The sequence below is a fragment of the Bombina bombina genome, chromosome 2, assembly GCF_027579735.1.
Source record: "Bombina bombina isolate aBomBom1 chromosome 2, aBomBom1.pri, whole genome shotgun sequence".
In the NCBI taxonomy this organism is placed as follows: domain Eukaryota; kingdom Metazoa; phylum Chordata; class Amphibia; order Anura; family Bombinatoridae; genus Bombina; species Bombina bombina.
This window is the reverse complement of record NC_069500.1, coordinates 189,816,187-189,842,146: the sequence shown is the minus strand read 5'-3', so window position 1 is coordinate 189,842,146 and position 25,960 is coordinate 189,816,187. Positions and strand designations below refer to the sequence as shown.

The 25,960-nt window shown below is 40.5% G+C and overlaps 1 protein-coding gene across 3 annotated transcripts in view; it reads left to right on the top strand.

Moving 5' to 3' along the window:
* Positions 1 to 20,389, top strand: part of POLK (DNA polymerase kappa) — a 399,961-nt gene extending 379,572 nt beyond the window's left edge. For all 3 annotated transcript variants that reach the window (XM_053701396.1, XM_053701394.1, XM_053701393.1), the window contains one exon: positions 19,517 to 20,389. In XM_053701396.1, coding sequence (XP_053557371.1) covers positions 19,517 to 19,601 — 85 coding nt within the window. In that variant the 3' untranslated portion in view covers positions 19,602 to 20,389. The remainder of the gene's footprint in view (positions 1 to 19,516) is intronic.
* The last annotated feature ends 5,571 nt before the right edge of the window (positions 20,390 to 25,960 follow it).

Below are 25,960 nucleotides of genomic sequence, written 5' to 3'. Positions count from 1 at the left end.
TGCTTGTATAAATGTAATCTATTCTTGTGTACTGTTTATGAGCTGAAGAATAAAAGGTCGTGTCTGATGTTTGTCCATATAGTGTGGACCAAGAATCTATAAGTGAGTGTGGGGTCAAGTGTTCCTGTATGGCGTTAACTATTCTATTATGTCTAAGCTGTTTGGGAGATAGTTTGGTACCCTTATCAATGTGTTTGTTCATTGTTATATTGAAGTCTCCCGCTACTATTATTTTGTGTTGGGACCAGTTGGTGAGTAAATCAGAGATATTCTGAAAAAACGAGTGTTGGTTTTCATTTGGTGCGTAGATATTGCACAGAACCACATTAGCGTCTTGAAGACGTCCTTTGACTAAAATATATCTACCATCTTTATCTGCAATGGTGGATTCATGGTCAAATGATAAGCTAGAATGGATCAATATCGAAACTCCCCTTTTTTTTAATCTGTTGTAGCGTGATAGTGTTGTGTGAAATGTTTGGCCCAATATTTTGGGATAATAGCTTGTGTAAAGTGGGTTTCTTGGAGAAATATAATATTTGCTCCCAAGTGTTGGTATTGATTCATAGCAGTGCGCCTTTTGACATTAGTATTTAACCCTTGAACATTATGGGATATCAACTGGATCTGGGGTATCATGGGTGTGCTGTGTTAGGGGTGCATAACATTACCAGACCAGCTATGAGCCGCTGTGGTCTCTCTGAGGTTGCATGGGTCTCATCGCCAAGAGGGGGAGTGTGGTTGTTTCTTTGCGAAGGGGGGAGAAGGGAAGCCCCAGAGCCCTTGGGAGATGAATAAGATAAAGTTAGAGCAAAAGAATAGTACAGTAGATAAAAGAAACAATAAAATAAACAATAATACAAGAATAACACAAACTTATGCCCGTCTCGCGGGTCCTTTACCAGCACAGAATCTAACATTCCTATGCTAATGAGAGGGTTGCCTGCATATTAATATATCTAGCTTTGATAAGTCAGCATAATATGAACTTTTTAAACTCTGTTTTAACATTAAACATTACAACAACAAATTTGTTCAGTCCTTGTCAGGGATAGCTTTCCCTTATGTAACCTTTATAGGATCCCTGCCTAAGAGACTAGGGATGAGGATATTCAGCAAAAGTCAACTCATCAAGAGATTATTCTCTCCCTTAATCCCGGGTAACCTTTGTGTGAAGTCTTCTTGGGTTTGGAGAGGTAACTCTGTAGTGAAGAACTTCCATTTGTCCTGGCGGTGAAGTTTTAGAGATCTTATTTCTTTGTACCTTTTCGGGTCACTTTTGTCCATTTGGTTTTTTAGGGGGGCCTGCTTGTTTTGATGAGTGGTCTTCTGTGGGGATGAGGGGGGACTCTAGTCCTAGGAGTTTACATGTTTGGTCGATTTCTTCTGGCTCATGTATTGTAATGGTTTTATTGTCTTTCAAGATATACAAAGCAAAGGGGAACCCCCATTTATACTTAATTTGATGTTTTCTCAAAAGAGAAGTGAGTGGTCTCAAGGAACTTCTTCTTTGAAGTGTTCGGAGGCTGAGGTCCTGAAAAAAATTGTATTACCGTCCCTTGAAATTTGAACGTTGGCTTGTTCCTGGAGGCTTGAAGAATCTTTTCCTTATCTTGGAAAAACGACATCTTGATGATGATATCTCTGGGTGGTGCCTCTCCTCTGGGCTTTGTCTTTAATGCCCTGTGTGCCCTCTCTATGTCATATTCTGATTCCTCTGATTCTCCGGTGATATTGTGAAATAGTTGTTGTAGATATGTCGGTAGATCTGAGCTAGCAATAGATTCTGGAACTCCTTTCAATCTAATATTGTTTCTGCGGGATCTATTTTCTAGATCGTCAACCTTATCCTGCAGATCTGCGATGGACTGTTGTTGTGTCTGGATGGTTTGAGAGGACGCTGCTAATTCTTCTGTAATAGTGTCATTTTGCTCTTCCAGAGCATCTATTCTGCCTCCCAAATCAGCTAGGTCAGATCGTATATCTGTGAGACTAGAAGTTACAGCATTATGCATAGTGTCCATTTTTTCCCATAACTTTTCAAAGTTGTTAGCGAAATCTTGCTTAGAAATTAGGTTTTTGAGGTCAGCTTTTGTCGCTGGATGCTTGTCCACATCTGTAATGGAGGGTGCAGATTCAGTTTCTGAGTCTCCTGTGTCCTCCATTGCTAGTGATTCTGAGTTCTTAGATTGCTTAGAGGGTTTAAAAAAGGAGCTCACTGTTGTAGATTTGTGTATCTTTTCTCCTCTAGGTGGTCTTCTAGCTGACATAATAGCCAAGATAGAGAAGAGAAAAAAACACTCAGGGATAGCCAAGTCCCAGATTCAAAGTCCCCAGTACAAATTGGTGAGCACAAGAGTTAGTTAGTGGAAGTAGGTGAAAGGGTAGGACAGCCTAACTCAATTTTACCTTCACATTTGCATGAATTAATTGAAGCTGCAGCTCCTATTGTGTGTCAGAATTGTCTTTCCTTTTTGTCCCCTCCTCTGTATACCTTTTATCCTTCTCAGCACTGTTATACTGTAGGGTAATTGCGCCTTTACCAGGCCTCTATAAACTTAAATGGTTGAAACTACTTAGCAACTTTACCCAGGGTATAAAATATCAGCCTCTTTTCAGTCCTTTATATATCCTTTAGACTGCTAATAACTTTATGATAGGTATATCCCCATCCCCACTTAGGTATCAGTTGTACCCCCTCGCCTCCTCCAATGTTAATATGGCGGTTCCATGTGTTACTACTTGAGTTCACAAGACCCTGTAATCACTTCACCTGTCTTGCCGCTTTATTCATGTAGCTATCTTTTCGCCCCCCAGGCTTTTCTATTATATGCTGCGTGTCGCAGTCTTCACCCGCTCTGCTCCATTATATCCTTCCGCTTTCGCGGCCTACCTGGGAGTCCCGTTAGGGCCGGGGAGAAGCGGCTCTAAAATCCCTCCAGCGCTCAAAGTGCCTCACGGGTGTAGCGCGTTATGGATGTCGGCTCCTCCAGATGTAAGTCGCTGGGAGAGATTGCAGGGTATGAGGCGTCTCCGTTGAGAGACAGGTTGAGCTACCGGGACTTGCGCCTTCTTTCCTGCATGCTGCTTTGGCGCGAATATCCTCAATGGGGTATTAAAGTGTAGAAAGCGTTCCTGAATTGTGCAAGTATCACATATTTCTCTTGTGCCAGTTAAGACACTCTTGCAGCTTTAATCCTGTGGTCTTGGCTTGCAATATATTGTTATAATACTGGCTTTTTAATGTTTGCAGCACAGAGCTTGGGAACTAAGCAGCCATCACCAAGCTCAGTCAGGCTCAGCCCCCCTAGGCTCCGTTTTAAGTATACAATCACTGTGACTGGCTGTCACAGTGATAGTATACACAGTAACTGTCATTTTTCGCAGCTACTGTACTGCTGCTGGCTAGCCTCACATGCAGGCTTCCAACAGCAGCATGTGATACAATGGAGGCACCCCACTGACAGGCATGGGATCACAGGAACAATTCCTGTCCCTTCGATCGCTAGCCTGGGGTGTCCTCCATTGCGCTATTTCTGCACTGCTTCACTCCTGAGGCATACAGAAATAGCAAGGGTGCACCGACACAGCCCAGGGTATGAAGCTGGTCCCTACAGGCTAAACGACTAGAACCGTGCAGAGTACAGCACTGGCTTTAAGGGGTTTATTAAAGGGACAGTAAACTCCAGAATTGTTGTTGTTTAAAAATGTAGATAGTCCCTTTATTACCCAGTCCCCAGTTTTGCATAACCAACACAGTTATAATAATATACTTTTTACCTCTGTGATTACCTTGTATCTAAGCCTCTGCAAACTGCCCCCTTATTTCAGTTCTTTTGACAGACTTGCATTTTTAGCCAATCAGTGCTGACTCCTAGGAGCTTCACGTGCCTGAGCTCAATGTTATCTATGTGAAACACATGAACTAACACCCTCTAGTGGTGAAAAACTGTCAAAATGCTTTAAGATTAGAGGCGGCCTTCAAGGTCTAATAAATTAGCATATGAACCTCCTCGGTTTAGCTTTCGACTAAGAGAACATGGCAAAATTGGTAATAAAAGTAAATTGGAAAGTTGTTTAAAATTGCATGCCCTATTTAAATCATGAAAGTTTTTTTTTTTTTACTTTACTGTCCCTTTAAGTTTCAGTATAGGTATCTCATGCTAAATCAGCTTTTTCAAATGTCAAAATAAAGGTAAAGTCGTTATTTCTCAACAGTTTACTACACTCACTCAGGTAAAATGAATCATTATGCACAAATTAAATGGGAGACAAATTTAGGGTAAACTGTTCTTTTAAATTTGATTAAAGGGACATAATACTCATATCCTAAATCACTTGAAACTGATGCAGTATAACTGTAAAAAGCTGACAGGAAAATAGCACCTGAGCATCTCTATGTAAAAAAGGAAGATATTTTACCTCACAATCTCCTCAGCTCAGCAGAGTAAGTTCTGTTTAAAAAGTTATACTCAACTGCTCCCAGCTGCAGGTAAGAAAATTAAAAAAAATGAAGAAATGAACAGCAGCCAATCAGCATCAGCAGTGCTGAGGTCATGAACTTTTACTGTGATCTCATGAGATTTGACTTGACTCTCATGAGATTTCATTGTAAACTTCCTTTACCTGATTGGTGAAATAAGATGAGAGTGCACGATGCTCATCCCTTCAGATGTCCCAGGACAGACACACTAAAATGCTGCTTAGAAATCCTTTACAATGGGAGGTGGCTACTGAGGAACTTTTGAGGTAAAATATCTTTCTTTTTTACGTAGAGATGTTCAGGAGATATTTTCTAGTCAGCTTTTTACAGCTATGCTGCATCACTTTCAAGTGTTTAAACATTTGGATATTATGGCCCTTTAAGATAACCTTTGTTTATAAGCGGTACAACATACTACATGAATTTTGTGCTTTCAAAGTCTGGAATTATGCTTTGTTTTTAAATTCTAGTACAATTGTTTTATTTTCTCTTGTTAAGTGTATCCAGTCCACGGATCATCCATTACTTGTGGGATATTCTCCTTCCCAACAGGAAGTTGCAAGAGGATCACCCACAGCAGAGCTGCTATATAGCTCCTCCCCTCACTGCCATACCCAGTCATTCTCTTGCAACTCTCAACTAAGATGGAGGTCGTAAGAGGACTGTGGTGTTTTATACTTAGTTTATTTCTTCAATCAAAAGTTTGTTATTTTTAAATGGTACCGGAGTGTACTGTTTATCTCAGGCAGTATTTAGAAGAAGAATCTGCCTGCGTTTTCTATGATCTTAGCAGAAGTAACTAAGATCCTTTGCTGTTCTCACATATTCTGTGAGGGGGAATAGCGTGCAGGTTTTCCTGTAATAAGGTATGTGCAGTTAAAATATTTTTCTAGGGATGGAATTTGCTAGAAAATGCTGCTGATACCGAAGTAATGTAAGTAAAGCCTTAAATGCAGTGATAGCGACTGGTATCAGGCTTATTAATAGAGATACATACTCTTATAATAGTGTATTTTAAAACGTTTGCTGGCATGTTTAATCGTTTTTTACATATGTTTGGTGATAAAACTTATTGGGGCCTAGTTTTTTCCATATGGCTGGCTTGAATTTTGCCTAGAAACAGTTCCCTGAGGCTTCCCACTGTTGTAATATGAGTGGGAGGGGCCTATTTTAGTGTTTTTTTGCACAGCAAAAATTACAGACACAGACATCCAGCTTCTTCCTGCATGATCCAGGACTTCTCTGAATGGCTCAAAAGGCTTCAAAAGTCGTATTGAGGGAGGTAAAAAGCCACAGTAGAGCTGTGACAGTTGTTGTGACTGTTTAAAAAACGTTTTTGTCATTTGTTATTCCGTTTTTGGTATTAAGGGGTTAATCATCCATTTGCAAGTGGGTGCAATGCTCTGCTAACTTATTACATACACTGTAAAAATTTCGTTAGTGTAACTGCATTTTTTCACTGTTATTTCAAAATTTGGGAAAATCTGTGTTTCTTAAAGGCGCAGTAACGTTTTTTATATTGCTTGTAAACTTGTTTTAAAGTGTTTTCCAAGCTTGCTAGTCTCATTGCTAGTCTGTTTAAACATGTCTGACACAGAGGAACCTACTTGTTCATTATGTTTGAAAGCCATGGTGGAGCCCCATAGGAGAATGTGTACTAAATGTATTGATTTCACCTTAAACAGTAAAGATCAGTCTTTATCTATAAAAGAATTATCACCAGAGGGTTCTGTCGAGGGGGAAGTTATGCCGACTAACTCTCCCCACGTGTCAGACCATTCGCCTCCCGCTCAGGGGACGCAAGCTAATATGGCGCCAATTACATCAGGGACGCCCATAGCGATTACCTTGCAGGACATGGCTGCAATCATGAATAATACCCTGTCAGAGGTATTATCTAGATTGCCTGAATTAAGAGGCAAGTGCGATAGCTCTGGGGTTAGGAGAGATACAGAGCGCGCAAATGCTGTTAGAGCCATGTCTGATACTGTCACAATATGCAGAACATGAGGACGGAGAGCTTCAGTCTGTGGGTGACATCTCTGACTCGGGGAAACCTGATTCAGAGATTTCTATTTTTAAATTTAAGCTTGAGAACCCCCGTGTATTGCTTGGGGAGGTATTAGCTGCTCTGAATGACTATAACACAGTCGCAATTCTAGATAAATTGTGTAGGCTGGATAGATACTATGCGGTGCCGGTGTGTACTGACATTTTTCCTATACCTAAAAGGCTTACAGAAATTATTAGCAAGGAGTGGGATAGACCCGGTGTGCCCTTTTCCCCACCTCCTATATTTAGAAAAATGTTTCCAATAGACGCCACTACACGGGACTTATGGCAGACGGTCCCTAAGGTGGAGGGAGCAGTTTCTACTTTAGCAAAGCGTACCACTATCCCGGTTGAGGACATTTGTGCTTTTTCAGATCCAATGGATAAAAAATTGGACGGTTACCTTAAGAAAATGTTTATTCAACAAGGTTTTATTTTACAGCCCCTTGCATGCATTGCGCCTGTCACTGCTGCGGCGGCATTCTGGTTTGAGGCCCTGGAAGAGACCATCCAGACAGCTCCATTGAATGAAATTATTGACAAGCTTAGAACGCTTAAGCTAGCTAACTCATTTGTTTCTGATGCCATTGTTCATTTGACTAAACTAATGGCTAAGAATTCCGGATTCGCCATCCATGGCTTAAATCCTGGTCAGCTGACGTGACTTCAAAGTCTAAATTACTCAACATTCCTTTCAAGGGGCAGACCTTATTCGGGCCTGGCTTGAAGGAAATTATTGCTGAGATTACTGGAGGCAAGGGTCATACCCTTCCTCAGGACAGGGCCAAATCAAAGGCCAAACAGTCTAATTTTCGTGCCTTTCGAAATTTCAAGGCAGGAGCAGCATCAACTTCCTCCGCTTCAAAACAAGAGGGAACTGTTGCTCATTCCAGACAGGCCTGGAAACCTAACCAGTCCTGGAACAAGGGCAAGCAGGCCAGAAAGCCTGCTGCTGCCCCCAAGACAGCATGAAGGAACGGCCCCCTATCCGGAAACGGATCTAGTGGGGGGCAGACTTTCTCTCTTCGCCCAGGCGTGGGCAAGAGATGTTCAGGATCCCTGGGCGTTGGAGATCATATCTCAGGGATATCTTCTGGACTTCAAAGCTTTTCCTCCACAAGGGAGATTTCATCTTTCAAGGTTATCAGCAAACCAGATAAAGAAAGAGGCATTCCTAAGCTGTGTGCAAGACCTCCTAGTAATGGGAGTGATCCATCTCATACAGAGATAGTTCTGGCATTTCTGAGGTCGCATGGGTGGAAAGTGAACGTGGAAAAGAGTTCTCTATCACCACTCACAAGAGTCTCCTTCCTAGGGACTCTTATAGATTCTGTAGAGTTGAAAATTTACCTGACGGAGTCCAGGTTATCAAAACTTCTAAATGCTTGCCGTGTCCTTCATTCCATTCCACGCCCGTCAGTGGCTCAGTGCATGGAAGTAATCGGCTTAATGGTAGCGGCAATGGACATAGTGCCATTTGCGCGCCTGCATCTCAGACCGCTGCAATTATGCATGCTAAGTCAGTGGAATGGTGATTACTCAGATTTGTCCCCTCTACTAAATCTGGATCAAGAGACCAGAGATTCTCTTCTCTGGTGGCTTTCTCGGGTCCATCTGTCCAAGGGTATGACCTTTCGCAGGCCAGATTGGACGATTGTAACAACAGATGCCAGCCTTCTAGGTTGGGGCGCAGTCTGGAACTCCCTGAAGGCTCAGGGATCGTGGACTCAGGAGGAGAAACTCCTCCCAATAAATATTCTGGAGTTAAGAGCAATATTCAATGCTCTTCTAGCTTGGCCTCAGCAACACTGAGGTTCATCAGATTTCAGTCGGACAACGACTGTGGCTTACATCAACCATCAAGGGGGAACCAGGAGTTCCCTAGCGATGTTAGAAGTCTCAAAGATAATTCGCTGGGCAGAGTCTCACTCTTGCCACCTGTCAGCGATCCACATCCAGGCGTAGAGAACTGGGAGGCGGATTTTCTAAGTCGTCAGACATTTTATCCGGGGGAGTGGGAACTCCATCCGGAGGTGTTTACTCAACTGGTCCATCGTTGGGGCAAACCAGAACTGGATCTCATGGCTTCTCGCCAGAACGCCAAGCTTCCTTGTTACGGATCCAGGTCCAAGGACCCGGGAGCAACGCTGATAGATGCTCTAGCAGCTCCTTGGTTCTTCAACCTGGCCTATGTGTTTCCACCGTTTCCTCTGCTCCCTCGACTGATTGCCAAAATCAAACAGGAGAGAGCATCGGTGATTCTGATAGCGCCTGTGTGGCCACGCAGGACCTGGTATGCAGACCTAGTGGACATGTCATCTCTTCCACCATGGACTCTGCCTCTGAGGCAGGACCTTCTAATACAGGGTCCTTTCAATCATCCAAATCTAATTTCTCTGAGACTGACTGCATGGAGATTGAACACTTGATTCTATCAAGGCGTGGCTTCTCCGAGTCAGTCATTGATACCTTAATACAGGCTCGGAAGCCTGTCACCAGGAAAATCTACCATAAGATATGGCGTAAATATCTTTATTGGTGTGAATCCAAGAGTTACTCATGGAGTAAGGTTAGGATTCCTAGGATATTGTCCTTTCTCCAAGAGGGTTTGGACAAAGGCTTATCAGCTAGTTTTTTAAAAGGACAGATCTCTGCTCTGTCTATTCTTTTGCACAAGCGTCTGGCAGAAGTTCCAGATGTCCAGGCATTTTGTCAGGCTTTGGTTAGGATTAAGCCTGTGTTTAAAACTGTTGCTCCCCCGTGGAGCTTAAACTTGGTTCTTAAAGTTCTTCAGGGAGTTCCGTTTGAACCCCTTCATTCCATTGATATTAAACTTTTATCTTGGAAAGTTCTGTTTTTGATGGCTATTTCCTCGGCTCGAAGAGTCTCTGAGTTATCTGCCTTACATTGTGATTCTCCTTATCTGATTTTTCATTCAGACAAGGTAGTTCTGCGTACCAAACCTGGGTTTTTACCTAAGGTGGTTTCTAACAGGAATATCAATCAAGAGATTGTTGTTCCATCATTGTGTCCTAATCCTTCTTCAAAGAAGGAACGTCTTTTGCATAATCTGGACGTAGTCCATGCCTTGAAGTTTTACTTACAGGCTACTAAAGATTTTCGTCAAACATCTGCCCTGTTTGTCGTTTACTCTGGACAGAGGAGAGGTCAAAAAGCTTCGACAACCTCTCTCTCCTTTTGGCTTCGGAGCATAATACACTTAGCCTATGAGACTGCTGGACAGCAGCCCCCTGAAAGGATTACAGCTCATTCTACTAGAGCTGTGGCTTCCACCTGGGCCTTTAGAAATGAGGCCTCTGTTGAACAGATTTGCAAGGCTGCAACTTGGTCTTCGCTTCACACCTTTTCAAAATTTTCAAAATTTTACACTTTTGCTTCTTCGGAGGCTGTTTTTGGGAGAAAGGTTCTACAGGCAGTGGTTCCTTCCATTTAAGTTCCTGCCTTGTCCCTCCCATCATCCGTGTACTTTAGCTTTGGTATTGGTATCCCACAAGTAATGGATGATCCGTGGACTGGATACACTTAACAAGAGAAAACATAATTTATGCTTACCTGATAAATTTATTTCTCTTGTAGTGTATCCAGTCCACGGCCCGCCCTGTCCTTTTAAGGCAGGTCTAAATTTTAATTAAACTACAGTCACCACTGCACCCTATGGTTTCTCCTTTCTCGTCTTGTTTCGGTCGAATGACTGGATATGGCAGTGAGGGGAGGAGCTATATAGCAGCTCTGCTGTGGGTGATCCTCTTGCAACTTCCTGTTGGGAAGGAGAATATCCCACAAGTAATGGATGATCCGTGGACTGGATACACTACAAGAGAAATAAATTTATCAGGTAAGCATAAATTATGTTTTTTCCAGCTTGCAATTGTTAGTAATTTTTCTTCATTCTCTTGGAAACTTTATTTCAAAAAGCAGGAATGTAAGCTTACTAGCCAGCCCATCTTTGGTTCAGAACCTGGATAGTGCTTTCTGATTGGTGTCTAAATGTAACCACCAATCAACCAGCGCTACCCAGGTGCTGAACCAAAAATAGGCCTGCTCCTGTGCTCCTGCTTTTTCAAATAAAGATACCAAGAGAACGAAGAAAAATGCATAATAGGCGTAAATTTGAAACTTGCTTAAAATTGCATGCTCTATCTGAATCATGAAAGAAAAAACTCGGGTTCGGTATCCCTTTAAGTATAAAGATTTTAGGTTGACTCCAACAGCATATGGCTGATTTTCCAAGATTAATACTCAGTGAAGATTCTGGAATCCTGGCTTGTTAAGTTTTAGTAACCATGCACATTTAGTAAGAGAAAAAAGTTTCACAGTACATGCAGGTTTTATCCAGATAGCTCATAGATGGCACAATTTTATACCTAATTTACACTTGATACAGTGATCCGCTTAGTACAGTGGCATTCTTATTGTCACTTAAAGGGATATTAAACAATGCTCTGTTGATAAAAAAAGAAACAAGTTAAATCAAAATGAACATAAAAACAAACAGCAAACAACTTACTTGATTTCTTAAAAAATCAGCACTTCGAAATTCTCAGTGTAACCCCCCCCCCACCACCACCACCCAGTGTGATGAGTGGAGAATTTTGAAAACCTACGTTTAACTCTGTCAGTTCTGGGCATGAGCCAATCTGACTCCCTGTTATCTAGTCTATTCATTAGCCTTGAAGTTTTATGACATCAGACTAAGATAAACCTTCCTGCAAAGGCCTCCTCCGCCTTGTAGGGCTCTGACAGGAAGTAAAAGACACTGCACAAATGTAGTGTAAAAAATAAATAAAAGGTAAAATCCATTCATATAGATGAATAATACATATTGTAATGCTTTATATTAAAGGGACACTGAACCCAAATTTTTGTTTTGTGATTCAGATAGAGCATGCAATTTTAAGCAACTTTCTAATTTACTCCTATTAGCAAATGTTCTTCGTTGTCTTGTTATCTTTATTTGAAAAGCAAGTATGTAAGTTTAGATGCCGGCCCATTTTGGTGAAAAACCTGGGTTGTTCTTGCTGATTGGTGGATAAATTCATCCACCAATAAACAAGTTCTGTCCAAGGTTCTGGACTTTCTTTTTCAAATAAAGATAGCAAGAGAACGTAGATATGTTGATAATAGGAGTAAATTAGAAAGTTGTTTAAAATTTCATGCTCTATCTGAATCATGAAAGAAAAAAATTGTATTCAGTGTAATTCAACAATGAAACAGAATGTTTGACATCCCTTTAATTTTGCGTGTGTTATCTGAAAGCCTTGTGAGGCTGCCTTTAAGGCAGTATTTCCCAAACCCAGTCCTCAGGGCTCTTAACAGGCCACATATTCATTATATCCTAACTAGAGCACAGGTGAAATAATCAGTTCACCCATCAGCTGATCAGTTGACCTGTGCTCTAGTATAGATACAATAAATTAAGGACCCTGAGGACTGGAGTTGGGAAACACTGCTTTACAGTATGCTAGAATCATTGTCTGATAAGTTTGGCACACATTCTTTGTAGTGTTTTTTATATATATTTTCTTTATTTAAATTTTTGTAGTCAACAATAAAAAATAGGTATGTAGGACTCTACAACATTGTAATGTATTGCCCTTATGTTCAAAATAGGAGAGGTCTCTTTTGAGGGAGTTTAACAACCTGGTGGGTTAAAGTTTTTTTCACATCCGGGATTTAGTCCATGTGTGGTGCCTTATTGCAGTTGCAGACTTTTTTCCATACATTGTGTAAAACACGGTGGTTCTTTAAAGGGTTTTAATATTATTTATGCTTTTTCAGGTTTTACAAAATAGTGTCATTTTGTTTTTGTTTGGAAAGCAACCCATTGTAGCACAGCTTTGGACTATATGGTGACTCACTGCTGTAACTACAATACATGTGACAAGCTACCCCAAACCTTTTGTCTCTGCACCCTAAACCTATAGACTGTAAGCTCTTGGGAGTAGGGCCCTCTTCCTCCTGTACTAGATTTGTTTAGGCTGTTATGTTTTTGTATCTTTTTAATATCACACCCTCTCCATCATAATCCCAACTACAAAGTGGTGACACCCCCCTAAAACTCCTGATTTCCTAATACCTAGCCACACATGGAAGGTATGCAATATATGCTCCAGTATGGTGTGGCATGTATGCATGGGCAGATGTGATTCATCAGGTTCATTTTTTTATTTATTTTTTGAAGATTTTTTTTACCATAAAAGGCACATACTTCATAACAAAAGGTAAATCTTGTTCTCTTTTTTGTTATCGGCCTTTCAGTTTGAGTTTGATCTGCTAAATCAGTGGTACCCAATGCTTTCTGATGTATTATTTCTCTGAAGCATACTTTTGAAAATCCTTGTGACACTGTGAATATATTTTTGAGGATGTTAGTACATTTGTTTACTAATTTGAAATGAAATAAGCTAACCTTAAAATACCACAATTTTATTCTATATGTTGCCTGTTACCCATAAAAGATTCCATTAATATAATACAACTGGGCACTTTGGTGATGGACAGTGCCAGGGCTGCCAAATCTCTGTGCTGCCAGTTTTGATGTGTTGTGGATTTCTTCTACCTTATAATACAATGATTTAAAAATAAAATTCTGTAAACTAACAAGTGTGTGGAGGCAATATTACAAAACGTTTGTCTAAGATCTCTAAAGGTTTCATATTTATAGTCGAGACAAAAACTATACAAGCTCTGTGGCATCTTTTGACCCTTTGCTTTATTTTCTCTTGTTAAGTGTATTCAGTCCACGGATCATCCATTACTTATGGGATATATTCCCTTCCCAACAGGAAGTTGCAAGAGGATCACCCAAAGCAGAGCTGCTATATAGCTCCTCCCCTCACATGTCATACCCAGTCATTCTCTTGCAACTAACATAGTAGGAAGGTGTGAGAGGAGAGTGGAGTTTTTTATACTTAATTATAGAGTGGAGTTTTTTATACTTAATTATTTCTTCAATCAAAAGTTTGTTATTTTAAATGGCACCGGAGTGTGCTGTTTTTTTCTCTCAGGCAGTATTTAGAAGAAGAATCTGCCTGCGTTTTCTATGATCTTAGCAGAAGTAACTAAGATCCACTGGCTGTTCTCGCACATTCTGAGGAGTGGGGTAACTTCAGAAAGGGAATAGCATGGGGGTCCCCTGCAGATGAGGTATGTGCAGTAGAATATTTTTCTAAGGAATGGAATTGACTAAGAAAATACTGCTGATACCGATGTAATGTAAGTACAGTCTTAAATGCAGTAGCGACTGGTATCAGGCTGATGAATGTATGTGCAATAAGTAATTTTCTAAGGAATGGAATTTGACTAAGAAAATACTGTTAATACTGAAGTAATGTATGAGCCTTAACTGCAGTAGAAGCGACTGGTAGCAGGCTTATTAATAACACTACCTAACTTTTAAAATGTATGTTTAAAACGTTTACTGGCATGTTATTCGTTTTTGTGAGGTACTTTGGTGATAAATCTTTTGGGGCATGATTTTTTCCACATGGCTGTCGTATATTTCTGCATAGAAACGGTTAACTGAGGTTTCCCACTGTTGTAATATGAGTGGGAGGAGCCTATTTTAGCGCTTTTTTGCGCAGTAAAAATTCAGTCACAGTCTTCCTGCTTCTTCCTCCTTGGTCCAGGACGTCTCTAGAGAGCTCAGGGGTCTTCAAAATTCATTTTGAGGGAGGTAATCAGTCACAGCAGACCTGTGACAGTGTGTTTGACTGTGATAAAAACGTTAATTGTTAAATTGATTATCCGTTTTGGGTATTAAGGGGTTAATCATCCATTTGCTAGTGGGTGCAATGCTTTGCTAACTTAATACATTTACTGTGAAAATGTGGTTGCTATAACTGATTTGGTTCATTGTTATTTCAACTGTGACAATTTTTTGTGCTTCTTAAAGGCGCAGTAGCGTTTTTTATATTGCTTGTAAACTTATTTGAAAGGATTTTCCAAGCTTGCTAGTCTCATTGCTAGTCTGTTTAAACATGTCTGACACAGATGAATCTGTTTGTTCACTATGTTTGAAGGCCAATGTGGAGCCCCATAGAAATATGTGTACTAGGTGTATTGATGTCACTTTGAATAAAAGTTCTAAAATCTTTATCTGTAAAGAAATTATCACCAGACAACGAGGGGGAAGTTATGCCGACTAACTCTCCTCACGTGTCAGTACCTTCGCCTCCCGCTCAGGAGGCGCGTGATATTGTGGCGCCAAGTACATCAGAGAGGCCCATACAAATCACTTTGCAAGACATGGCTGCTGTTATGACAGAGGTATTATCTAAATTGCCAGAATTAAGAGGCAAGCGCGATAGCTCTGGGTTAAGGACAGAGCGCGCTGATGATGTGAGAGCCATGTCCGATACTGCGTCACAATTTGCAGAACATGAGGACGGAGAGCTTCATTCTGTGGGTGACGGATCTGATCCAGGGAGACCGTGTATTGCTAGGGGAGGTATTAGCGGCTCTGAATGATTGTAACACGGTTGCAGTTCCAGAGAAAATATGTAGGCTGGATAGATACTTTGCGGTACCGGTGTGTACTGACGTTTTTCCTATACCTAAAAGGCTTACAGAGATTATTAGCAAGGAGTGGGATAGACCCGGTGTGCCCTTTTCCCCTCCTCCGATATTTAGGAAAATGTTTCCAATAGACGCCACCACACGAGACTTATGGCAGACGGTCCCTAAGGTGGAGGGAGCAGTTTCTACTTTAGCTAAACGTACCACTATCCCGGTGGAGGATAGTTGTGCTTTTTCGGATCCAGTGGATAAAAAATTAGAAGGTTACCTTAAGAAAATGTTTGTTCAACAAGGTTTTATCTTACAGCCCCTTGCATGCATTGCGCCTGTCACTGCTGCTGCGGCATTCTGGTTTGAGTCTCTGGAAGAGGCCATTCGCACAGCTCCATTGGATGAGATTATGGACAAGCTTAAAGCTAATGCATTTGTTTCTGATGCCGTTGTACATTTAACCAAACTAACGGCTAAGAACTCCGGATTCGCCATCCAGGCGCGCAGAGCGCTATGGCTTAAATCCTGGTCAGCTGACGTGACTTCTAAATCTAAATTGCTTAATATTCCTTTCAAGGGGCAGACCTTATTCGGGCCCGGCTTGAAAGAAATTATTGCTGACATTACTGGAGGTAAGGGTCATACTCTTCCTCAGGACAGGGCCAAATCAAAGGCCAAACAGTCTAATTTTCGTGCCTTTCGTAACTTCAAGGCAGGAGCAGCATCAACTTCCTCCGCTCCAAAACAGGAAGGAACTGTTGCTCGTTAGACAGGGCTGGAAAGCTAACCAGTCCTGGAACAAGGGCAAGCAGGCCAGAAAACCTACTTCTGCCCCTAAGACAGCATGAAGAGAGGGCCCCCTATCCGGAAACGGATCTAGTGGGGGGTAAACTTTCTCTCTTCGCCCAGGCTTGGGCAAGAGATGTCCAGGATCCCTGGGCGTTGGAGATCATATCTCAGGGATATCTTCTGGACTTCAAAGTTTCTCCTCCACAAGGGAGATTTCATCTTTCAAGGTTATCAGCAAACCAAATAAAGAAAGAGGCATTTCTACGCTGAGTACAAGACCTCTTAGTAATGGGGGTGATCCACCCAGTTCCGCGGACGGAACAAGGGCAAGGTTTTTACTCAAATCTGTTTGTGGTTCCCAAGAAAGAGGGAACCTTCAGACCAATCTTGGACCTAAAAATCTTAAACAAATTCCTAAGAGTTCCATCATTCAAAATGGAAACTATTCGAACCATCCTACCCATGATCCAAGAGGGTCAATACATGACCACAGTAGACTTAAAGGATGCCTACCTTCATATACCGATTCACAAAGATCATTATCGGTACCTAAGATTTGCCTTTCTAGACAGGCATTGCCAGTTTGTAGCTCTTCCCTTCGGGTTAGCTACGGCCCCGAGAATTTTTACAAAGGTTCTGGGCTCACTTCTAGCGGTGCTAAGACCGCAAGGCATAGCGGTGGCTCTGTACCTAGTCGACATTCTAATACAAGCGGCAAGTTTTCAAATTGCCAAGTCTCATACAGAGATAGTTCTGGCATTTCTGAGGTTGCATGGATGGAAGGTGAACGTGGAAAAGAGTTCTCTATTACCACTCACAAGAGTTCCCTTTCTGGGGACTCTTATAGATTCTATAGAGATGAAGATTTACCTGACGGAGTCCAGGTTATCAAAGCTTCTGAATGCTTGCCGTGTCCTTCATTCCATTCCACGCCCGTCAGTAGCTCAGTGCATGGAAGTAATCGGCTTAATGGTAGCAGCAATGGACATAGTACCATTTGAACGCCTGCATCTCAGACCTCTGCAATTATGCATGCTAAGTCAGTGGAATGGGGATTACTCAGATTTGTCCCCTCTACTAAATCTGGATAAAGAGACCAGAGATTCTCTTCTCTGGTGGCTTTCTCGGGTCCATCTGTCCAAGGGGATGACCTTTCGCAGGCCAGATTGGACAATTGTAACAACAGATGCCAGCCTTCTAGGTTGGGGCGCAGTCTGGAACTCCCTGAAGGCTCAGGGATTATGGACTCAGGAGGAGAAGCTCCTCCCAATAAATATTCTGGAGTTGAGAGCAATATTCAATGCTCTTCTAGCTTGGCCTCAGTTAGCAACACTGAGCTTCATCAGATTTCAGTCGGACAACATCACGACTGTGGCCTACATCAACCATCAAGGGGGAACCAGGAGTTCCCTAGCGATGTTGGAAGTCTCAAAGATAATTCGCTGGGCAGAGTCTCACTCTTGCCACCTGTCAGCGATCTACATCCCAGGCGTGGAGAACTGGGAGGCGGACTTTCTAAGTCGCCAGACTTTTCATCCGGGGGAGTGGGAACTTCATCCGGAGGTCTTCGCTCAACTGATTCATCGTTGGGGCAAACCAGAACTGGATCTCATGGCGTCTCGCCAGAACGCCAAGCTTCCTTGTTACGGATCCAGGTCCAGGGACCAGGGAGCGGCGCTGATAGATGCTCTGGCAGCCCCTTGGGTTTTCAACATGGCTTATGTGTTTCCACCATTTCCGCTGCTACCTTGACTGATTGCCAAGATCAAACAGGAGAGAGCATCGGTGATTCTGATAGCGCCTGCGTGGCCACGCAGGACCTGGTATGCAGACCTAGTGGACATGTCGTCCTGTCCACCATGGTCTCTGCCTCTGAGGCAGGACCTTCTAATACAAGGTCCTTTCAACCATCCAAATCTAATTTCTCTGAGACTGACTGCATGGAGATTGAACGCTTGATCCTATCAAAGCGTGGCTTCTCGGAGTCAGTTATTGATACCTTAATACAGGCACGGAAGCCTGTTACCAGAAAAATTTACCATAAGATATGGCGTAAATATTTATATTGGTGCAAATCCAAGAGTTACTCATGGAGTAAGGTTAGGATTCCTAGGATATTGTCCTTTCTACAAGAGGGTTTAGAAAAGGGCTTATCTGCTAGTTCGTTAAAGGGACAGATTTCTGCTCTGTCTATTCTCTTACACAAACGTCTGGCAGAAGTTCCAGACGTCCAGGTTTTTTGTCAGGCTTTTTGCTAGGATTAAGCCTGTGTTTAAGACTGTTGCTCCTCCGTGGAGCTTAAACTTGGTTCTTAAAGTTCTTCAAGGGGTTCCGTTTGAACCCCTTCATTCCATTGATATTAAGCTTTTATCTTGGAAAGTTCTGTTTTTGATGGCTATTTCCTCGGCTCGAAGAGTCTCTGAGTTATCTGCCTTACATTGTGATTCTCCTTATCTGATTTTCCATTCAGACAAGGTAGTTCTGCGTACTAAACCTGGGTTTTTACCTAAGGTAGTTTCTAACAGGAATATCAATCAGGAGATTGTTGTTCCATCATTATGTCCTAATCCTTCTTCAAAGAAGGAACGACTTTTGCATAATCTGGACGTAGTCCGTGCCCTGAAGTTCTATTTACAGGCAACTAAAGATTTTCGTCAAACTTCTTCCCTGTTTGTCGTGTACTCTGGACAGAGGAGAGGTCAAAAAGCTTCGGCAACCTCTCTCTCCTTTTGGCTTCGTAGCATAATACGTTTAGCCTATGAGACTGCTGGACAGCAGCCCCCTGAAAGAATTACAGCTCATTCCACTAGAGCTGTGGCTTCCACCTGGGCCTTTAAGAATGAGGCCTCTGTTGAACAGATTTGTAAGGCTGCAACTTGGTCTTCGCTTCACACTTTTTAAAAATTTTACAAATTTGACACTTTTGCTTCTTCGGAGGCTGTTTTTGGGAGAAAGGTTCTACAGGCAGTGGTTCCTTCCGTTTAAGTTCCTGCCTTGTCCCTCCCATCATCCGTGTACTTTAGCTTTGGTATTGGTATCCCATAAGTAATGTATGATCCGTGGACTGAATACACTTAACAAGAGAAAACATATTTTATGCTTACCTGATAAATTTATTTCTCTTGTAGTGTATTCAGTCCACGGCCCGCCCTGTCTTTTTTAAGGCAGATCTAAATTTTAATTAAAACTCCAGTCAACACTTCTTGTGTTGTTTCGGTCGAATGACTGGATATGACATGTGAGGGGAGGAGCTATATAGCAGCTCTGCTTTGGGTGATCCTCTTGCAACTTCCTGTTGGGAAGGGAATATATCCCATAAGTAATGGATGATCCGTGGACTGAATACACTACAAGAGAAATAAATTTATCAGGTAAGCATAAATTATGTTTTTTTGTGATGCCTCAGGGTGTACTGATACACTGATTTAATCACTGAATATATTAATACTGACATTACTTTTCATTAACCTATGCAGTATATGTTTAATTTCATTATTATGTGTTAGTGATTTGCTAATCCACTTTTTAAAAACGAGGTTTAATCAAAGCATCTGCTAGATGTAATATCAAATGTAATATATGTAATAAATCAATGTCTATAAAGTCTTATTCCGTATTAGCTTTATATATTTATCTATTTGTGTATATATTTTTTTCTTACAGATCTGGGGCAGCGAGCCAGAATCCAGTATCAAAGAAAGCAAAAACAAGCAGCTCTACAAACACAATTGACAGATTTTTTAAATAGCCATTTAAATGGCTTTTATTAATAAATGCTATTGTAGAATGCTGAGAAAAATATCTCGGGTATAGTAACAAAAATAAATAAAATAAAACAAAACAAATATTTAATTGATATGTTTTACTGCATAACTTGTAACCTTTGCCTACTTTTAATCGAAAATGGGGCATATACCTTATGTGTAGAGTGGGCTTTGTGCCTTGATTATTTAAAATTTTTTATATATTTTTAAATTTGTAAAAATGTTTTATTTTAATGAAGGTGCTATGTGTACCAAAGACGTGTGTGTGCAGCCTATATCTTTAGAACTTTAAATGCTAAACTGGCAAATTAAATTGGTGGCTGCATTTCACTGTACCCTGTAGCTGATGGAATGCTTTTTTTGTCATTTTGTTCAGCTTGGTACATTAGAAGTGAAATTGGTAATTTTATTGAACTGTGAAGAATGTGCAATTTGATTATTTAATCTCCAGAAAGGGACATTGTTTTGTGTATGTGTCATATTTATAATATATTTAAGCCTTTAATTTAAATTATTTGTATTAAAAATTGCACTCTCAAGCAAAATGCGTAATACATCCTGTGACTGAAACGACTTTGTTGTGACAAAGCAGAACTTAGCATATTTGGCTTCTATAAAAACTGCATATGTGTAACAACGTTTGAATTAGGTACAATGATTTTAGTTAATGAAAACAAAAAGGTAAAATAATATGGTACATGAAGAAATAAAAATTATAATTTATTACTGCTGTTTTTATTTAAAAAAGGGCAATAAAATACTTCCAAACAAAGATTTGTTTTTTTGTTTTCTTTACTATCATTATTTATAATGAAGAAACGAGGATATCTCACAGCGCTAGACGTAGTATAAATCCTATGGCTCCTATAGGCTAAGGGTCCCTAGCTTACCCAATAATGTGAAAATCAGGATAAAGATATGCTAAAGGAGCGCCTAATGCGCGAATAGGCAAAGGAATAAACTAACCTATGAGTATAATTTAACAAATAAAACCCTATTAAAAATATTATCACATTTAATGCATGGATCCATGCTATACATAAAAACAGTGTATCAAATAATATAATAATAAAAGCAATGTTAAAAATGTACAAAAATATACAGTACAGAATATTATAGGATTGATCAAACCTTGTATCAAAACATAGCAACAATATTGAATGAAATCAGTAAAATAATACCAAAGTGGTGAAAAAATAGTTCATCAGAATTGCATGATTATATATGTCACCTGGAGGGTGGTGGAATCCAAAAGAATAATAACAATAAGAAAAAAGTGTCCACAAACCAAAAAATGTGTGACAAATTATGTGAAAAAATGTATACAAAAGGTCATGTATGTGTGATGTGTACAACCTAAAAAAACGGTGTAGTGAATGTGAAATTGATATGTTAAAATATGTGAAAAAGTTAAAATAAAAAATAAAAATTAAAATTGTTGTGAAAAAATAATTATAATCCTGTGGTTAGCCAAATGCTGAGTGTTGGTATCCTGGGTTTGTTAATGTGTGAAAGTATCTTTGTGAATTCCTTAGTGAAAATTTGTTAGATGAAAGTCTGGAGTTGTCCAATGTGTCTCTTAGATTGTAAATCCTCAATTCCTGTAGATGAAAAGCAATAACAACATAGCACAGTAATGTTTTTAACAAGTTTGAATAATTGAAAAGAAGCTCACCATAAGTTGTCAACGCGTTTCGGCCCTGTATTGGGCCCTTTTCAAGACAGTATGGTCTGGTTTTTGTGCTCCTTAAATATCTATAGGTGACCAATCACCTTATTTTTGTTTTGGCGCCAAAAATGGCCAGTTTTTTCAAACCGGAAGTTTATTGTATCAAATGTAATATGTCCCTTATATTTGTATCTCCGCATAAACATTTTTCTCAAAATGATCTATGTTAGATTTTCCTTACAAATGTGTATTCTTACCATTCATATATTTACCTCTTGTCTCTTATATCTTCAATTTAGGAAATCAAAATAATACAGGTCAAATGTCAGGCGAATCGGAAATGGTTTACCTCTGAATTTCTTCCTATTTAGGGTTACCGTTTTCGCTATACCGGATGTGTATACATTACGTATTTCCGGTTTCGACCTTACCCGATCGGTATGGTGAATGGGGCTCAGAAAGTAAACATCACATGTTTCCTGTCTCTATTTTGACATCTATAGTGCATCAGTTAAATTTATTTTGGCAATCCTATTATTGAAATCGAAGTATTAGTTAAAAAATCTATATAAAAAAATCTATCAACTTTAATTATGATACCAAATAAACAAGATGATAAAAACACTAAGTGCATTAAAAACATAATTTAAAGAACATAAATAAAATCGCAGCAAAGTGCAAATAGGTAAGTTAAAAGTCAAACTAAAAATCGTATCGATCATAGTCAAAACATAATATACTGGTATTTTAGCTGAACTTAATTATAATGCTCAATAATTTAGTTTCTATAACAGAATGTAAAATGTAAACTATCAACATATTTCATATATCGAGTCTAGAGCTATATTTAAGTGCATTTTTTTGCTTTATTTACCCTGCTGGTATTGTTTAAATCATTGTCTGTATTTTCTCTGTTCATTAAGGAGCATACTGATTCTGTCCCCTCTTCTGTTAAAACTAGTGTCTCAGAAACTGGTTCCTCTGAACACTCTCCTACTAATATAAAGTGTATTTTTTGCAATCTGGTTGAGGTCATCCCCCTGCTCAGCTTTGCAAATTATGTATGGATCATTTGCTGGTGGACGAGTGTCTATTGGTAAGTATAATTTATTAAACATTTTAGACACTCTATAGCTATGTTATGGGCACTTTTTAAGTTTGTATATTTATTTGGTAATATATATGGCCCTGGGACAGAATCCTTTACACTATATTCCTTGCTGTTTTGCGTACATCTGCTTTTTTGGCACTCTTAGTTTGAATTTCACTCATAAGCTTTTAGGTTTACCAGTTTGGCTTAGCATGCATTTTACCTGTGAGTTTATTTAAATAGCTGCTTAGGAGAGGGTAAGTGATTTCCATTCCTCAAGAGCTTTTAAGGGGGTTCTAGTGTTTATTGCTTTGCCATATGCTATGATGGAGCAGTCTGATTTTGTCCCTAAGGGGTTGTTTCTTCTGTTAAGTGTGATCAGTCCACGGGTCATCATTACTTCTGGGATATTAACTGCTCCCCTACAGGAAGTGCAAGAGGATTCACCCAGCAGAGCTGCATATAGCTCCTCCCCTCTACGTCACTCCCAGTCATTCTCTTGCACCCAGCAACTAGATAGGTCGTGTGAGAGGACTATGGTGATTATACTTAGTTTTATATCTTCAATCAAAAGTTTGTTATTTTAAAATAGCACCGGAGTGTGTTATTACCTCTCTGGCAGAGTTTGAGGAAGAATCTACCAGAGTTTTGCTATGATTTTAGCCGGAGTAGTTAAGATCATATTGCTGTTCTCGGCCATCTGAGGAGTGAGGTAAACTTCAGATCAGGGGACAGCGGGCAGATGAATCTGCATAGAGGTATGTAGCAGTTTTTATTTTCTGACAATGGAATTGATGAGAAAATCCTGCCATACCGATATAATGTCATGTATGTATACTTTACACTTCAGTATTCTGGGAGAATGGTACTTCACTAGAATTACACTGTAAGAAAGACATAAAGCTGTTTAATAACTAGAGATTATGTTTAACGTTTTTGCTGGAATGTAAAATCGTTTTCATTTGCTGAGGTACTGAGTGAATAAATGTTTGGGCACCATTTTTCCACTTGGCAGTTGCTTAAATCTGTTTTTTCTGTCAGTTTCTGTTCTCCCTCACTGCTGTGTGTGTGGGGGAGGGGCGCTTTTACTATGCATCAAATATTTCAGTCAGCAACTCATTGTATTCCCTGCATGATCTGGTTCATCTCTACAGAGCTCAGGGGTCTTCAAAACTTATTTTGAGGGAGGTAATTTCTCTCAGCAGAGCTGTGAGAATTATAGTTTAACTGAAATAAAAACTTTTATTCTGTAATTTGTTTCCTGCTTTCAGAAATTGTTATCTTTGCTAATGGGATTAAACCTTTGCTAAAGTTGTGTTGTTTACAAGGATTGAGGCTATAACTGTTTCAATTTATTAATTTTTAACTGTCATAGATCTTCTGTACTTCTTAAAGGCACAGTACGTTTTAATATTATTCTATTTGAATTGTATTTCCAAGTTGCAAGTTTATTTGCTAGTGTGTTAAACATGTCTGATTCAGAAGATGATACCTGTGTCATTTGTTGCAATGCCAAAGTGGAGCCCAATAGAAATTTATGTACTAACTGTATTGATGCTACTTTAAATAAAAATCAATCTGTACAAATTGAACAAATTTCACCAAACAACGAGGGGAGAGTTATGCCGACTAACTCGCCTCACGTGTCAGTACCTACATCTCCCGCTCAGAGGGAGGTGCGTGATATTGTAGCGCCGAGTACAGCTGGGCGGCCATTACAAATCACATTACAGGATATGTCTACTGTTATGACTGAAGTTTTGGCTAAATTACCAGAACTAAAAGGTAAGCGTGATCACTCTGGGGTGAGAACAGAGTGCGCTGATAATATTAGGGCCATGTCAGACACTGCGTCACAGGTGGCAGAACATGAGGACGGAGAACTTCATTCTGTGGGTGACGGTTCTGATCCAAACAGACTGGATTCAGATATTTCAAATTTTAAATTTAAACTGGAAAACCTCCGTGTATTACTAGGGGAGGTGTTAGCGGCTCTGAATGATTGTAACACAGTTGCAATACCAGAGAAAATGTGTAGGTTGGATAAATATTTTGCGGGTACCGACGAGTACTGAGGTTTTTCCTATACCTAAGAGACTTACTGAAATTGTTACTAAGGAGTGGGATAGACCCGGTGTGCCGTTCTCACCCCCTCCGATATTTAGAAAAATGTTTCCAATAGACGCCACCACACGGGACTTATGGCAAACGGTCCCTAAGGTGGAGGGAGCAGTTTCTACTTTAGCTAAGCGTACCACTATCCCGGTGGAGGATAGCTGTGCTTTTTCAGATCCAATGGATAAAAAGTTAGAGGGTTACCTTAAGAAAATGTTTGTTCAACAAGGTTTTATATTGCAACCCCTTGCATGCATTGCGCCGATCACGGCTGCAGCGGCATTCTGGATTGAGTCTCTGGAAGAGAACATTGGTTCAGCTACTCTGGACGACATTACGGACAGGCTTAGAGTCCTTAAACTAGCTAATTCATTAATTTCGGAGGCCGTAGTACATCTTACTAAACTTACGGCGAAGAATTCAGGATTCGCCATTCAGGCACGCAGGGCGCTGTGGCTAAAATCCTGGTCAGCTGATGTTACTTCTAAGTCTAAATTGCTTAATATACCTTTCAAAGGGCAGACCTTATTCGGGCCCGGGTTGAAAGAGATTATCGCTGACATTACAGGAGGTAAAGGCCATGCCCTGCCTCAGGACAAAGCCAAAGCCAAGACTAGACAGTCTAGTTTTCGTTCCTTTCGTAATTTCAAAGCAGGAGCAGCATCAACTTCCTCTGCACCAAAACAGGAAGGAGCTGTTGCTCGCTACAGACAAGGCTGGAAACCTAACCAGTCTTGGAACAAGGGCAAGCAGACTAGGAAACCTGCTGCTGCCCCCAAAACAGCATGAATTGAGGGCCCCCGATCCGGGATCGGATCTAGTGGGGGGCAGACTTTCTCTCTTCGCCCAGGCTTGGGCAAGAGATGTTCAGGATCCCTGGGCGCTAGAGATAATATCTCAGGGATACCTTCTGGACTTCAAATACTCTCCTCCAAGAGAGAGATTTCATCTGTCAAGATTGTCAACAATCCAGACAAAGAAAGAGGCTTTTCTACGCTGCGTACAAGAGCTCTTGTTAATGGGAGTAATCCATCCAGTTCCACGATCGGAACAGGGACAGGGGTTTTACTCAAATCTGTTTGTGGTTCCCAAAAAAGAGGGAACTTTCAGACCAATCCTGGACTTAAAGATCCTAAACAAATTCACAAAGATCATTACCGGTACCTAAGGTTTGCCTTCCTAGACAGGCATTACCAGTTTGTGGCTCTTCCATTCGGATTGGCTACAGCTCCAAGAATCTTCACAAAGGTTCTGGGTGCTCTTCTGGCGGTACTAAGACCGCGGGGAATCTCGGTAGCTCCATACCTAGACGACATTCTGATACAAGCTTCAAGCTTTCAAACTGCCAAATCTCATACAGAGTTAGTGCTGGCATTTCTAAGGTCACATGGATGGAAGGTGAACGAAAAGAAAAGTTCACTCGTTCCACTCACAAGAGTTCCCTTCCTGGGGACTCTTATAGATTCTGT